Raw genomic sequence first — 16,281 nt, 5'->3', positions numbered from 1 at the left:
TCATAAAAGCATATGTGTCTCCGTCTGCAGTCACCTGTTGTCTTTTGGTTTCTGTGCCTGTGAGTTATGCTGTGATGGGAGTGTATCCCTTTGATGGCCTTTGAAGCTTCATGAATTAAAGAACAGGAGGAAGAAAGAAGGATCTTTGACCTGTCAGCAGACCCTAAAACAGATTGTTTTTCTAGTTTTAAGATTTATGAGTGACTATGAACACTGATAGTAAATTGAAGGAAATAATAAATTAATACCCTGAAGCATATTGATAGGTCAAGAGATTAATTCATTTAGTGGAAAGGCTAATTAACTGGATATGTATGTGATAAAAACATCTCAAGGTGGTATTTTAATTGACAGTCATATCAGTAATGAGGAGGGTAAGATAGAAAAGTACCAGAAGATTTCAGCTGAGTGTGTTTGGTTGAACTCTCTCAAGTCCCCCTAACCAGGGTGAGGGAAGGAGACATGGTTTTCTGAAAATCTTTGAGAGAAGGAAGCTGCTCAGCAGAAGCTTGTTCACCTTGTACCCATCATTCTCCTCTCTTTCCTCACTGCCTATCAAAATTTTCAGTAAAAGATATCCTGGAGTCCTCCTATTACATGGATTAAAATGGATATATTGCACTAATTCTAGAAGAAAGACTTGCTCCCCATTAAGGTGATTTTAGGTAACAAAAGAAAATGTACATGGGCACAGGTATAAATTCATAACATTTTTACATAGAAGACAAGCCCTGTTAAGAAGATCATATCTTAAAGATTTTTAGAAAAAAATGATAAATCAGTGGTGCCAGTGAAAAACATGGTTTTATTGTAAGCAGTAATTCTGATGATGTTTTTGAATAACAACATTCATATAAAAATACTATTAAGGAGAACTTTACAGTTTAAAAAAGTCTTAATACATGTTACTCCATTTACTTCATATAGAATGATCTTATGTGAATAGTGTTATTTTATGCCAGATTATTGCCTTTCACTTCAAAATCCAGCTGGCATGACCCTGCTTCATTGCCCTTGCGAGGACTACACCCGATCTTGTATTTCCCCTTTGACAGTAGCGGGTGCTGGAGAGATACTGTGGAAGAGAGGGGCGGGGGTTCAGTGCCCTGCTTCCTGGTTGGCCCTGTGGCACACGTGACTAGTAGTGTACAGGACACCCAGTGATGCTCACCTTTGGCTTGCCAGTTCAGGTGCCAGCCTTGGTCCACCTGCACCCCAGCAGGGGGTTTCATTGCCCTGTGTGCATTTCCCTGCTCTCCAGCCTCAACCCAGTGACGATGGACATTTCTGGTCCAGGTCACCCAGCAAACCTCTGCCATTCCATGGGTTATGTCTCCAGTTTCTCCAGCAAAGTCTGGAGCCTACTTTTGGGGACCATTCTTCTTAACTTGTTCCTTCCCTGGAGACTTTCCCCCCACCACAGGTAACCCTTAGCATTCTCTTTCATTTCTTCTTAAGAGCTAATCCTCCATAAAAATTAATTATTCTTTGTATTAAGTATTTTCTGTTCAAATTTCTGTGTGGTTTTCTGTCTTTTGACTGGATCTGATGCCTACCCCAGGGAGCAGATGCTGCTGATGCTCTGGCCACTCCACTGTGCGCACGCTGCCCCACTCCATGCCCAAGGCACTCGAAAGTAAGCACCTGTGACTCTCTGCTAAGGCTTTTGTCTCTGCCTCTGCACTGGCCAGGACTGGCATCCTGATGAATTAATATCTCCAGGAGCAGCCCTCAGCCATTGGCATATGGGAGCTGGAGAATGAATATGTCGGTTTCTTTCTCCTCTGATGAGGCAACTCATGGTTATGTTTTACAACGTCTCCCGTATCATCTCAGGTCTGTCAAGGCTGGGTTGCTCACAGTGATTTTCTGATCAACAATACATCGTTTGTGGGCTTCCTCCCCTCCTTGTCTCAGTTGCCCCTTTCCCCTAACAGCATTGCCTAAAGTCATCCCCTAAATAAACTACTTCACTGAAATTTTTATCTCAGGATCTGCTTCTAATGGACCTTGAATTAATATATCCCATCTCAAAGATGAGGAAATGAAGAATCTGAGAATTTGTCTTCTCCAAAGTCAAATATGTAGTGAAGTCAAAAATTCAGTTCATTTCAGCCCAAGTCTCATAATTTACACTTGCTTCAGCAAATATCTCTGTAAAAATAATTTAAACTACATATTAGGTAAATAAGATTAATTTAAACTATTAGCCTAGTCTAAATGGAGAAACTTTAGAATATACATACATCAGCATAAATCTTACATATGTTTAAAGTTTATATATAATATATAAATATAAAATATATACATTATATATAATTGACTTATTATATAATTGCTTATTAATATATAATTGACCTGTTGAAATTGGTTCTCCATAAAGCTTGGCCACAGTGGCTATGTAGGCAGCATGAGAATAAATATAAAAGTTTCTGATAACAGAAAATTTCCTGTTCTCATTATTTTGTATATGATATTTTATTGTCAGTAGCCACTATGGTTCCACATCAAATTACAGGTGTTTTGCTTGAGGGTTTCAGCCCTGGACAAATTCACCATGAATTCAGTGAGTGAGAAATGACAGTGGAATATTCTTGGGGTAAAAGGGTTTATACCTGGCTTTATTCTCTCAGTGGTAGGTTGAGTGCTAGGAGAGTGTCTGCATCCAGCAGCCTGCAGGTCCATAATCCACCTCTGTCTCTGCCTCCATGCAGAGCACTGGGTGGAGCTCTTCACATAGCGACTCAGTCAATAACAGCTAATTGCCAGTGGGTGTGGAAGCAGTAGCCTAGCAGCAGGCCATTTACATCATCAAGTAGTTTAGGGTCAGGGGAAGATCCTGGCCATAGGAACTTCTGTTTTCCCCAAAAAAGTTATTAGTTATTTTCTATGAGTGTGACCAAACAGCATAAAGTTGATCTTATGGCTTATATGTGCAACTGGTTCTGAGTTGAAATGAAAAACCCTAATTTTGGAACACAACAAACACCTGTAACTAAAACTAGGAAAAACACTAGATTGGTTTTCCTCAGGACACATTGCCTGTAGTCTGGGAAGAGAAGCTTCTCCCCCAGGTCATGTTTTACTTATCCTGCCACTTAGATTTGCTAATGGTCCTGTTACCAGCACCATTCTCTTATCAAGGTAGGCTTATAAAACTGAGATGCACCAACACCATCCTAGGAATGAAATTTTCATGAGGATATCATTAGGCTAAACTGTAGAAATAGAAAAGATTTCTACAAAGACACAAAGTCAGTGTAGGCAATGTATTTGAATTAGAAAGTGGTATGTTCATCTATTAGTACAGTTTTAAAACAGAGAGGAGTATTTGAAGTGGATAGAAAGTGACTCTTCTGGAAGAAGGCTGACATTGATATACATCTTATAGAACATCCTATTTAAATGTACACCTGCAGTGTGCACGCTGAAGACATGGAGACTATGCTTCAGTAGCTCCGGGACGGGGTTCGCATCTTTAACAAGCACCTTGATGAAGGCCTGCTTCTGGTGCTCCACAGACCACACTTTGAGAATCAAGACTCAGAAATGCCATCTCCTTTATCCCTTTTCTGTGGACGTGGCTTTATGTAAGTTAACCAGAGATACATTAAGTCATTCAGATCTAGGGCTCAAATAATTTTTGGGTAAAAGCCAGGGATGGCAGTTGGAGTTTGTCCTACAGGATGCCTGAGTAGAGCAGGAGGAATTCTCATGACTCATTTTGGGCAAATGGGTTGCCATGGCAACTGTCAGACGTTTGCGGTTCAACCTGGCGGCTCCTGGACATCCCTGCCAATCACAGCAAGAATGCCAAAGCCGCTCAGAGTGTTGGCCATGTAGCTGCAGCCACTCAGAGGCTCAGTGCCCTGAGACAGGCAGCTGAGTTTGAGTCCCTTTCTCAGCAGCAGTTAACACTGGCCCCTGAACTGCCTTTAGAAGTAATTATGCCTCAGGTCAAATACACCATCACCAAGAATAACCTATCAGCTGGAGTTCAGGGGTCTCAGCCTTGGCAGGGAATTTACCACTTGGAGCAAGAATACCAAAGGACAGCATACTCTACTGCAGAGGGAATTCTCAAACGAGAATGGCCTCTTCAGACTAGCAAGTTGCTTTTTCATACAAGTGAAAAGCACATACACACTTTTAAGTCTCACTGCCTCTCATTTCATTCTCTGTTGTACTCAAATATATCACCTATGTGCAGTCTATTCTTTATCAAGCCAACTGTAAAGCAAACAAAAGGAGTCCAACACAAAACGGAGTCCTATTCAGTATTTAATTCCATCCCATCCCCAGCATCTTATCTCCATCGGGGAAAATCCTAAGGCAGATGGAGACAGTGTGAGAAGGTGCAGTGTTGCCATTGGATGCATCCTGCCCCCAGCTGCCGTTTCTAGAATGCACATTTAATTCCCTGGAACAACAGGTGCAGATGTGCTGTCTCCACCTCACTGGGCTGTCCTCATGTCTTCTGTGAGCTCTTTAGTCAGGGTTGTTGAATTACACAACCCAAGGAACAGATTCTTTCAGGACACAAGCTGCAGGGGGCGACATTTAGCTTATTCTCTCTGGTGGGACCTACTCTCGCGCTGGGCTATCTAGGGGAAGCTTTGAAGGCATCCGTGTGAAGTGTAGACTTTTCATCATCCTACAGCCGGAGGAGCACGAGCAGGAGGGCACAGCCACTAGCTACAGGGCAAGTTCTGAGGCTTTTGGCCCACAGTGCTCAGGTTGTCTGTGGTCCAGGGTGGTGGGTGAGGCATGTATGTGTGTCTGATTTCTGAAGCAACAGCAAATTTTCAAAGAGAAATTTTATGGGCCCTCCAAAAAGAAAGGGATATGTTTGTGCAACATAGTCATGTTGATGCATAAATTTCCTGCACCTTTCTATAATTGTAGAGAGTTTAAAATAAGGCTTCAATTACGAATATTCAGGTCAAGAAATCAGAAGCCACACAGGTTGGGGTAAAGGTAGCTAGGAGCAGAGACAGCACATTATTATTATCCTGGTTTCCCGTCTGCCCCAACTTAATGACTTTTTTAAAAAAGCAAATGTTGACATGGTATAATACTGTCAGGAACAGACTGCAGTAGATGTTGTAGAAAAGCTGGGTTGTAACCCTTGCAGAGAGAATGTCAAAGATGGCTCATTGTCCAGAAGTTAGCTGGGGACACTTAGGGGAGGGGAGAAGGAGGAGACAGAGAGAGGGAGTGGAACATGGAGCAGGGGGAGCCGGGGAGGAGGCTGGGGATGAGGAGTGGGGGAAAGAAGGGTGGCAGAACCAGGAGAGGGGGGTGGAGGAGAGGCCAGGGACACGCGATGGCATTTGCCTACCCTCTATTAGGACAGGTGGTGTACTTTCACATCAGTAACGTAATTGGTCACAAAGACTCTGCAAATTAGATACGTTTTAATTCTTGAATTTTAGATGAAGAAATTAAGGCTCACAAGTGTTCAATAACCTGCCTGAGGTCACAGAGCAAAGAAAAATGGCTAGAAGGAAACACTCATTTGCGTCCCTCCACAACTCCTGTTCCTTTCTCAACATCATATTTATTTGGACCATTTGCCTTTGGATAAAATGAAAGAAGGAGGTAAGGGAAGCCTTCTGGAACACAGGCTCGATTTCAGGGATGATGGTGGTCTCAGGGAAGATGATGTTGGGAGCATAACAGGATTCTAAGGATGATCTTGGAAAATGAACTACGTGCTTCATAAGAAAGAGCCTTAGCAAGAACTATTTGCACCAAGCTCTTTTCATTGTTCTGGGTGAAATCAGAATCTTGACCTGAACAGTTGCATTCCACACAGGGCCATTCAGAGCAATTGTCAGTGTCTAACCAAATAGTTGGCTACTTCACATACAAATATGATTCCTCCCTGTCTGGGATGAACTGACCCATTTATGAGACTTCAAAAAGCATTTTCACTTTTTTTTTTCCTTTTAGAAAATCCAAATGAAACAAGAAAAACAAGACAGACCATCAACAAATCAAGAGGTACTAGTACTTGACACACAGTAGGCGCTCAATGTTATTAGCTGAAGTCATGAAGCATTACTACAAGCCCCTTTGAAGGGAGTGATTGATAATTGTTATGGAGAAATCATCGCTGTGTTAGGAATGGTATGGAAATATTCCTGCACACAATTGTCAATTTTAATTGGCTTGATTCCAGATGGGCTGCCTTCTACAGAACAACTCCTGATCATCTAAGGGGTGATGGCATCGCTTAGAGTAACGTTCAGAGTTTGTTCCCTGAACATCCATATCAGAATCCCTTGGGATGCAGCCCAAATCTTAAGGGTCAAAGCCCTATAATCTCTATTTTATTAAGAGCCCCTGGAAATATATTATTCAAAGTAAAGTCTGAGACTACTGCTACAGGGGGTTAACCAGACCTATCTATTATACAATTATAGATTCAGGGCTGCCTTTAACAGAATTTAGATGCTGGTCTACTTAGGGTATAAATTAGCTAGACTCAGTCTTTGTATTAGTATGCAGTCTAAAGCAGTATTTCCCAATCCAGGCATTTCACTGGGGCATCCCCAAATCCTTAGGGTTTATCTAATTTATCCCATGTGTATATGCCCATGTTTACTTAAAAATATTTTATTTTAGGTGATTCATGGATTTCAAGAGAAACCAATTACCAGCAAGTTTCATAAGGCAGCAAGAATGGATTTGGACATGAAGGGAGGGGTACCCCGAGAGGTCATGGGCGGCGAGTACATCAGTTAAAACAATACAACTGGGCAGGTTAAAAAATGTCCCGATTATTCCTTTACAAAATGGGCATCATAATAACAAGTCACTTTTAGCATTGTTTGGATGATTATATGAGGAAACATAATGTGTTCATTCCTAAACATCTGTTGGTATGTAGTCACTACTCAGAAAACAGAAAGTTCCATCATTACTGTCAGCGTCAGGAACAGCAGGGCTCGTTTTCCGGAAGGATATTCATGAACCAACACCAATTAGTCCTTTTCAATGGTACTTATTACATAGGTCCAGATGAGCAAAAGGAGGGCTACAGGTGAATGAATACAAATAAATTAACTCTGGAATGTTGTCTTTGCCTCAATTTTTCCACTCAGGTAGGTAGGGAGAGACTGAATTTGAGAGGTGTGTGGGGGGGTAAAAGGCATTATTTTGAGTGTCCTGCCTCATGAATATGCGTTGTTTCCATTTTTCCTAGAGAATATTTCTTTCTGTGGTTCTCCCCAGTGTTAGGGTGCAAGATTCACAAATCACAAGTCTTGGTTTGTTTAGATGTTTTAATGACATAATTCTCAGATTATTTATTCTTTGTGGTGGGAAATACAAAGAAGGGGACCCCTAATGTGAATTGGTATGTTTTCTAAGACTGTCTGGGATGATTAGGCCCTAAATGTTCTCAAACATAAAATCAAAGTGAAGTGAAGGCATTGAAATCACTACCAAGCCAGCATCTGAATTTGCATGCTGGTTGGGACGGAGGGAGTGTTATGGCTTCTAGACTGTCACCAGCATCCCACCTCTGTTATCTCTGGGACTTTTTTTTTTCTCTGAAAAATGAGAATGAAAATACCTGCTCTGTGTAACTTACAGCTTTGTGGAGAGCTTTTAAGAAGCAAATTGAAGTGCTGATCCTGTGCAAGCGGGCATCACCCTCACAAGTCATCGCTTAGAAGTTTGGGCTCCATTTCAGAACTGTCACTGGTCCACAACCTCTTCTGGAAGAACAGCACCGAGGGAGGATACACCCACAGTTCTTTCCCTTATCTTGAGGCCAAAATGGCTTAATGTAGCTGTGATCTCATGTTCCACAGACCAATTTTGGGTTCCTGAAGAACAAAGTATGCCTGGAGGACAGACATTTATGTTGCCACAGTGGGGACAGCCTTAACTCAAGTGGTTGACATGAGTCGGCACACACTAGACAGAGCCCTCCCTTCCACGGTGCCAGAGCTCAGTCCATGTTTTTATTTCATTAATAAAATATGGCCTCACTTCTCATTTGTAATCCAGAGTGTGAGGATACATTTGTTGCGAATTGCATGCAGATAGATGGGGGATTCCTTTTGAAACTACATCCTCTTATAATAAATAATTTTTTATCTACTATACATAACAGTAGTGCATGTTTTGTTAAAACGGCAAGCTTTTCTTTTTTACCAAAATGAAAAGAAAACATTCATTTCTTTATAAATATTTTAAATAGTTTAAATACATATTTCATACCAAGGATATAAAAATAGCCTCTCTTTTTTGTGTGTGATAAATACATATTCATTTACATGGCAAAGAACGTGCAGTAGCTAACCATTGGCCACCAGCTCTATTTGACTGATTGTCTAGGAGATGACATGCAGTGATAATTGTCCCTTTGCCTTCACAAAAAGAAAAATAGATCAGCAGGAGCTGTGCACTCCCAAGGCCAACAGTGCTATGGAAATTGTTCAGGAATGACCCACAGGCACTCAGGAAAAACCTGAGCTGCACTTCACAAAAGCCACCTGGGACAAAATAAATCCACAAATTCTTTGTCTGGGACTTCTAGCTGCTCAGACCCTCAGGGTCTCTGGACTTTTTAAAAGTCTGTCAAACAGACCAGTAAGTTAATACCTGTACAGGAAAATGTTTCTAGGACCTAGAAAGCGTTTGCTACAGTATGGCGGTGGTTCTGCCTTGCCCTGACACCTCACAGTCTTCTGCAGGACCCCCAAACCTGCCCAGTCTTCATGTCTGCCAGAAGCAAAGAAGGAAAACTAAAGCTGTCATGCGCTGGTTGGTTTGCAACTGGCAGCTGCCTCGTGGGCACTAATATCATACATTTATGGCTTTATTATCTTTCACTTCTGCTGTGCTTGTGACCACTTCCAGTGGAAAGTTCTCCAAGGGTTCAGTAGAGATTGTTGCCATTCCTTCCCGGTCCCAAGATCCTGGCAAGTTTTCCAGACTGAGGGAACTGGTGCCTCCCCGGCTGCAGCTGCCCTCCTCTGACCTGCTTGGGAGAACCAGGTGCAAAGATGTTTCTGAGGAGGAGCAGACAGAGGATGAGAGAGTGGCTGAAATGGACTGCAGAGGCGTTAGCGTCATGTCTGAATGTGGAGAGATGCATCTTAAAAATTGCACATGACCTTCTTGGACAACCTGGCAGTGAGCAGGTGAATAGCCGAGGTTTGGAGAATGACAAAGTTCACTGTCTGCAGGGTTTTGCTCATGAGCTCCAGTTCGTTGGGGGCTGCTCCCCACAGAGGAGGGATCCACACTCCAAATGTCTGAGGTGACATTACCATGACAAAGTTGTGCTTGGGTATAAGCAGCTCCAGCTGCTTGCAAGTGTAGGCAAGGTTGGTGTGTGCTCCAGGTCATTCTGGTCTGTAAGCTGTCCCGGGGGAGACACACAGAGCTGTTGTGCAGAGAGCAAAATGGTGAGGGCTGCTGGGGTGACAGAACATTTTCTAGAAGTTGCATCACATTCCTCATGTCTTTACCCAACTGGGAGACCTCCTGAGTCAATGTTGTTACCTGCACAAATAAAGCAAATCAAAGGGCAATAGTTAGAGGTATTTGGTTGTGATTTCAGAGCAATGAGGCAGGGGAGGAAGATTTCTCAGTACGAAGGTCTGAGAAGCTGCTCCATCTCCAGCTCCATCCAAGTCCAAGGGTGAATAGGGAGCCTGGGCACCTGATCTAAAGCCATCCTCATTCTGAGGGAACCTGGAGAGACACAAATAGTCTGGCTAGAGATGAATCAGTGATTTGGGGGTTCTTGAACAAAATAAGAGATGTGGGTCGGTCCATCATATCATATATCTCTTAAATACAGACAGCATCTTTGGCTTCCTCTGAGTCAGTGGGATGCACAGTGGTGCGCACACACCATCCCAGAAACACAGAACACTGTGGAGTGGTGGGTATGGGCTGCAAAGCCCTCAGCACACTATCTGTCCAGAGCAGACACCCAGTGACTGAGAGCTCTCATTTGTGTCATTTCTGGTTGAGCTCCATCCTTATTACAGGTTCAGAGACAACCTGGCCTTCAGTGATGGGGAGGGTGGCAGGCAAGAACTCACAGCAGATTTGCTAGGGAGTTTACCAAAAAAGGGAGACCTGAAAACAAGTTAGAAAGAAATGAAAAGACCTACAAGGTGGGTACGTGCAGGAAAGCATCATGGCAAGCCTGGGGGGCTTAGCCCCCCAGGGAACCTGCAGCCTCACGGAGCTATAACCCACGGTGTGTGGGACGGGCTTTATTCACTTTTCTGGGGTAGACATCTGGCTTTTGTAAGATGTTCGAGGGAGCCTTGACCGTCAAACACTTAAGAGCCACCAAAGAGTAAGAACTCATTTTACATTTAAAACCAATAATAAAATTCATCAGAGGATTTATTTTTCTAACAACCACATCATTTTTTTTAACCACAGAAGATCACCAGAAGATTGAATCTGAGTTATATCTAGCTTTTCTGGAGTGTTTATGTTCTTTCTGCTCTATTTCAGAAAGCAGGAGACAAACATGTACTTTCTAACCTTTGGCTAGATTTATAGTACTAACACATATGGGAACATTTTACCTTCATTGCTCTAAGACTGTATTTTACAAAGAACTTCCTATGACTTGATATTATTATCATGAACCATGAAACTCCAATATAAGCAGCTGAACCCATGGACTAAAATACCATCAAAAGAGAAAACAGAAGGGCAGATCAATGTCAAAGATGCCAAATTCAATTTTGCTGTTTGGGATCAACTTTTTTCAACATTTAAGTGTACATCCCTAATTCATCCAGTGACTTAATTCAGTCCACTGCCTGTGTGCATTCTGAAACTAATTCTCCCTGGCAGGCCCATCAGGAGGTAGTGCCTCTTGAATCAGGCTTTTTGAAAAGGCCAGAAGGAGGTTTTTCCATGGTTCAGGCGACCAACTGCTAACACCTGCCTTGAAATAGTCAGGCCAAAACTCTTTCTGCCTTGCTGCTGGCGTGGAACTCAAGGGACTCAACTGAACACTTACCCGGGCTTCTTGGCAGATCTAAAACTTCTGGTGATGAAAAGATTCCTCTGAGCCTCACATTTAAGAATGAAACAGTGAATCTGAGAAAGGTTCTATGTTTTTTGAAATTTTCACTGCAGGTCATGGATTTTATAACCTACAAAGCCTCAGTTCTAAAGTCCATGGTTCACACTTGAATCAATATGTGGCTCTTGACACCGCAGACATTCACCGCGGGTCCCCTCTTGAATTGATTAGCAACTCTACCAAAATTTCAGGGAAGAAGGCTGACACTAAATCAGAAGTTTGAAGGGACTTATCAATCATCTGTCCCTGTAGATTATCTAAGCCTCATTGTGGTTTTGAATGCAACAGGGGTACATTAAATGCTTTCAGTCAACTTTTTCTTAGGACTCAGTAAAGACACAGTCTTTGAAAAACAATTTTGCATTTTAGTCACAGCAACAATTACTGTTTGAGTAAACCTGTAACACAATGTGCTTTGGGTGCCTTTTCCCTATGGGGTCTATAAAGAGAACTAAGACAGGCAGGCCTACATTATTATTTCCCCAACTTTAAAATGGGGACACCAAGATCCAGAGGTTAAATGACAGTTTTAAGGTCTCTTATTTCATGAATGCAGCCTTTAGTCCACAATTTAAGCCTTCTAAGTTTAGTGCTTTTATTGTTACAGGATATTATCACATGGAAAAGGATATATCGCGTTAAGAGTTGACTTTTGCTGATGTGGTCAGAATTTGTGAAGAGCACAGATGGTACAAAAAGATAGCCTCTTGTGTAAAAGTTGTCTGAAATGTTCATTCAACATCAAATAGGAAAATGCTATCTCTAAAAAAATAGGAGACTAATTAAGCACAACAAATTATATGTTGCAAAAAGTTTGCAACAAGGGAAAATCTGGAACCAGGCATATTTCTGATGAACTACTTTTCCTAGCTTTCCAAATACACAGATGTTTCCCCATGGTTCAAGTACCTTTCCCTGGCCACATTCTTGACTTTACTGTACACTTGCTACAGCTTTGAGCTGTGAACTTTGAATGGGTATCCAGAGTCTTGACTGGCTCCAGGAATGTAAACAAGCATTTACATTTTCAGAAAACAAAAGCTATATTAGCTTAGGCTAAAAGGAGCAAAGAACCCAAGAAAATAGAGCTTTCTTTAGCTCTAGCGGATTAGGCTCAATTTATGTTCAGGAAGATTTCTGTCACTTTGTCACTGGGGACACCCCCCTGCACCTTATTAAAGTTACATGAGGCAGTACTCCCGATTATGTAAGGGATCTCTCCCTTTACAAGGACAAAGCCAGCTGTCACAAGGGGAGAGGCCATCTCCTGGAGGTGGAGACTGGTGACACTGAAGGTCACAACATACTGCCACAGATAATACAGTAAGTTTGGCTGCATTTGTCTTTGCTGCATCCTGCTGGGCTTGCTAACAAAACTCATTCTGAAACAGGCAAGACCTTATTCTTAATCAAATGTACAAAGCAAAGAATGCAGCGTCTTTGCTTTCTAAGGATGCTTATTTACAGTGTAGTAGGATGCCCATTTGCTAAACAAGGTTGTTGGGGCTACTTTGTAAAACAAGGCTCTGTCCACTCGAGAAGACATATCTTCAAAATACAACTTAAAACCAGAGTACTGCAGAGGTAGGTCAATAAAAACAAACAAAAGTCATTAATGTGTTAAAATCCATCAAGCTGTACACTAGATTTGTGCACTTTAGTGTATGCACCTTAACATGAAAGAAAATCACTAATTAAGAGAAAAGTTATTCAGATCAAATAAACCAGTTTTCCACTTACCTAAACAACTGCTTAAAATCTTTGAATGTCTTCTGCTACTCATGAAAAATACAATTTCTTTATGAGCAGCTATTACAAAGCTTTGTGGCTGCATTTCCTGCATTTCCCCCCAGGTCACCATCAGTCTGGACACCCTGAGATTCCCAGCCCCCTGGCCTTGTGCGTGATGTTCCTCTGCGGGGGGGGGGGGGGGGGGGGGGGATTCTCCTCCTCTTCCTCTTTCTGCCTAGTAGTTCCTTCTCTCCTTTCAAACTTCCAGTACCTCATTTTCTTGCCAGCTCATGGATACACACTAGCAGCTTGCAGCACCATGGGGGGCATGTCTGCCCCCAGCTAGGAGGTAAGTTCCTTAAGGGTAGAAACTCTTATTTATCTCAGTAATTCCAGGGCAATGCCTAGAACACAACGTGCACTCAGTAACTCTTGAATGTAGAAATGAATTCAATTCCTGCCATTTGCAAGGACCAGGTTCTCAGATTGCCTTCAAATTTTATCTTATTTTATCTGATGATTTAACCATAAATATCCCCAGGGACAGCTACCTACTAGAAAATTATGTTGGGAAATCTGTAACTGGCCCTTTGGTCCCAAGTAAAAATGTTAAAAGCAAGTATAATGACTGCTTCAGTATTTGTATATAAATTTCATAAGCTAAACTCTTGAGTATCTCCTAGTTTTTAAGAGCGGGTGGCATTTCCACTGTTAAGAATCCTTTTATCTTACTATATTTCCTTCATAATTATAGGAATTACGATCAACATTCTTTCAGCGAAGATTTCGGCTAGACTTCGCTTGTCTTATGCTTTGTCATTTGTCCCAGAATAAACTTGATTTCCATGGGTGATTTTAATTCCTTGGGGAAATTACCATTTACCGACTCCCATATCTCATGACTACATTGAGTGCCAAGTGACAAATTCAATTATGTTATTCAGAGTTATTTTAGCAGCTGAAATTTGGCAAACCTTTTTGCATACCTGTTTGCTACCCTGGGGGCTGTCTTAGATGTGGCCTCCTGATTATTTCTATCTATAAAGATAATAAATAAAGAAATCATAATTTAATACACATTTTTCTCTTACTTGTGTAGTAAGTTATATTTTCTTTATCCATTTTTAACTCTTCTTCCTCTTCTGTTTTTCTCATCCAAATTTTTCTGTGGATAAGAATCCATCAGTCTGGAATTTTAAAATTGTTGGCCAAACCAGTTTACCATCACCATCTGCATAGCCAGTTGCTCACATTCACACATTCAAGATTTTTCTGTCTTTTCCAAAGTCCCAATTGTTAGGAAGAAGTGATGAAAACACCATCTGTGCTTCCAAGTGGCTCCATTTTCTATCCAAAACTTTGGAGCACCTAAAGGGTCTTCCCTTCTCTGTTCTCCCAGCACCAGGTATTTACAATCACTAGGCATTTAGCTGATTTTTGGGCAATGCATTTGCTCTTGTTGAATAGAACCTTCTGTCAAGAGAGAAACTCTGTGTGACAACAGACTTGTCAGCTGTCCATGATAATCCACATACTGATATTACCATACTTCTAAGAAGGGATCATTGACTACCACAATTTTTCTATTTCTGCCATAGCAAGGCTTCCTCCGAACTTCTGTTGGCTTAGAAATAGCCATTGTTGCCTACATTTCCATAGATTCTGGTTTTCTCCTCGAATATTTAATTTGTCCCATTCCCATTCATGTGATGTTAGGTCTTACCCTCTGAGTCATATTTCCACAAGGGCTTTGTTGTGAGGATTAAATAAAATAACGGATGTTAAAGTTTAGTCCCCATGTAACTGGTATTATGTCAGAATTCCAGGTGTCTGAATTTGATAATGCAGCACAGGCACTAAGCTTAGTTAAAAGCTTCTGCTTGGTAGGGAATACTAAAGGAGGAAACATGCAGCCAAAGGAAATAAAAGCCACTTATCCATATAACTCTTCTTCAACCTCAGCGTGGAGACAGTATAACACATTTACATAATTAACATTGGAAGAAACAGAGTCTCCAAGTTTTAGCCTTGCACTGCATGGATCTTTGCAATAACAAGTAATAATGGCAATAAACAGAGCCTTTGAAAAATGTTGATTAGGATCCTGTATTTCCAGTCCAGGGTCTGAGTGACTGCAGTCAGATGGACTGAGAATTCCCTGTAAAGGATGCGTGGTGAGCCAAGTCATGAGCATGCGCAGTCTGGTATTCGCATAAGGACTAATTTGGGGCTGGGCTGGGGGCAGGTGTAACCCTCTTTATTGGTCTCTATAAAGCTCAAACCTCTGCATAAATTCTGCCATCTACAAATCTTTGTTGATGCACAAATAATGTAATGAATAGTAAGTTGCCTGGTTGATTTCTTAGTATAAGTTTCTGTTATTTTCACTTGAATTTAAGTCATTTTCACTAATCTCCCCTAAACATACTGCAAGACCTAGAATTAAGTGTACTCTGCCTCTAGCAACTAAGAATGTTTCACATGATCTTGGGGGTCTCATGGAAGTCCCCAACACTTCAAATTGGGAAATTAGAAAACACTGCATTATTAGATGGTTTAAATAATCTATCTGTGGTGCTGGTGACCTGTTGTCCCAATAACATCATAAACTGCCAGCATTTACAGTTAGACTGTGTACATCTGGGGCAAATACAGGTTTTCTATTCTAGTGTATCTTTGGAAATAGGAGTGTGAGTTTCTTAATGAAGACCAGACTGTGTCTTTGACAATACTTTTCATTTTACATAGAAAATGGCTTCCTTTAGTCTTATAGTATTCTTGTTTTACATTTCTCAATCTTGGTTATTGGTATGGTATGATTCATGAACTCTAAGTATAAATGGAGATTCAGTTGATAGAGAAAAAAATATGATTTCCATCTCTGTGTATTCAGTGAGCAGATGGGAATGCATCTGTTGATATAATCTTCTTAGCTTGAGGAGTTCTTGACCCATCACTCAATTTTTGCCAAACATGTACACATTTTCTTGCTATACACAATTTCCCTAAATTCAGAGTACTAATTACACCAATCTTCTCCCCCTGCTGTGAACACATATACATTTTTACAAGCTCTGATTCAGGTAATTAAATGGTCTTTCATTTAATCCTTTGTTATGTTGCATATTTATCATGGGATTCAGACAAGTTCAATCAAACTTCATAAGCAGGCAAAACAAAAATGACGATCGGCATAATTTCATCCTCATGTCTTTTGCTTCACAAAGCATGCAAAAACTAGTGACAGTCTTTTTATCTGTCAGTGAAAATAATAATCATACTTGGCACTTGCATAAATTTCATCCAAATGAGGATCCCACTATTAATGAAAGTTATAAATCTTTGTCTACAGCTAGAAAGACTGGAATGTTGGGAGGTGAAGTGGCTTATCTGAGGTCACACAGGCCTAGTACCAAGGACTTTACTTTTGCAGGTGTGTCTGATGCCTCTTAAATTAGAGTAAGAAT

General features: G+C 41.2%; 1 protein-coding gene across 1 annotated transcript in view; it reads right to left on the bottom strand.

Annotated features, from left to right (window-relative positions):
* Positions 1-6,672: 6,672 nt before the first annotated feature.
* The window catches only part of KCNH8 (potassium voltage-gated channel subfamily H member 8), a 350,458-nt gene continuing 340,849 nt past the window's right edge, over positions 6,673-16,281 (bottom strand). The window contains exon 16 of the mRNA XM_036996268.2: positions 6,673-9,525. Within this exon, the coding sequence (XP_036852163.2) occupies positions 8,821-9,525 (705 nt within the window). The 3' untranslated portion in view covers positions 6,673-8,820. The remainder of the gene's footprint in view (positions 9,526-16,281) is intronic.

Source organism: Manis javanica, chromosome 15 (genome assembly GCF_040802235.1).
Source record: "Manis javanica isolate MJ-LG chromosome 15, MJ_LKY, whole genome shotgun sequence".
Classification (NCBI taxonomy): domain Eukaryota; kingdom Metazoa; phylum Chordata; class Mammalia; order Pholidota; family Manidae; genus Manis; species Manis javanica.
This window is presented reverse-complemented; position numbering and strand designations above follow the sequence as displayed.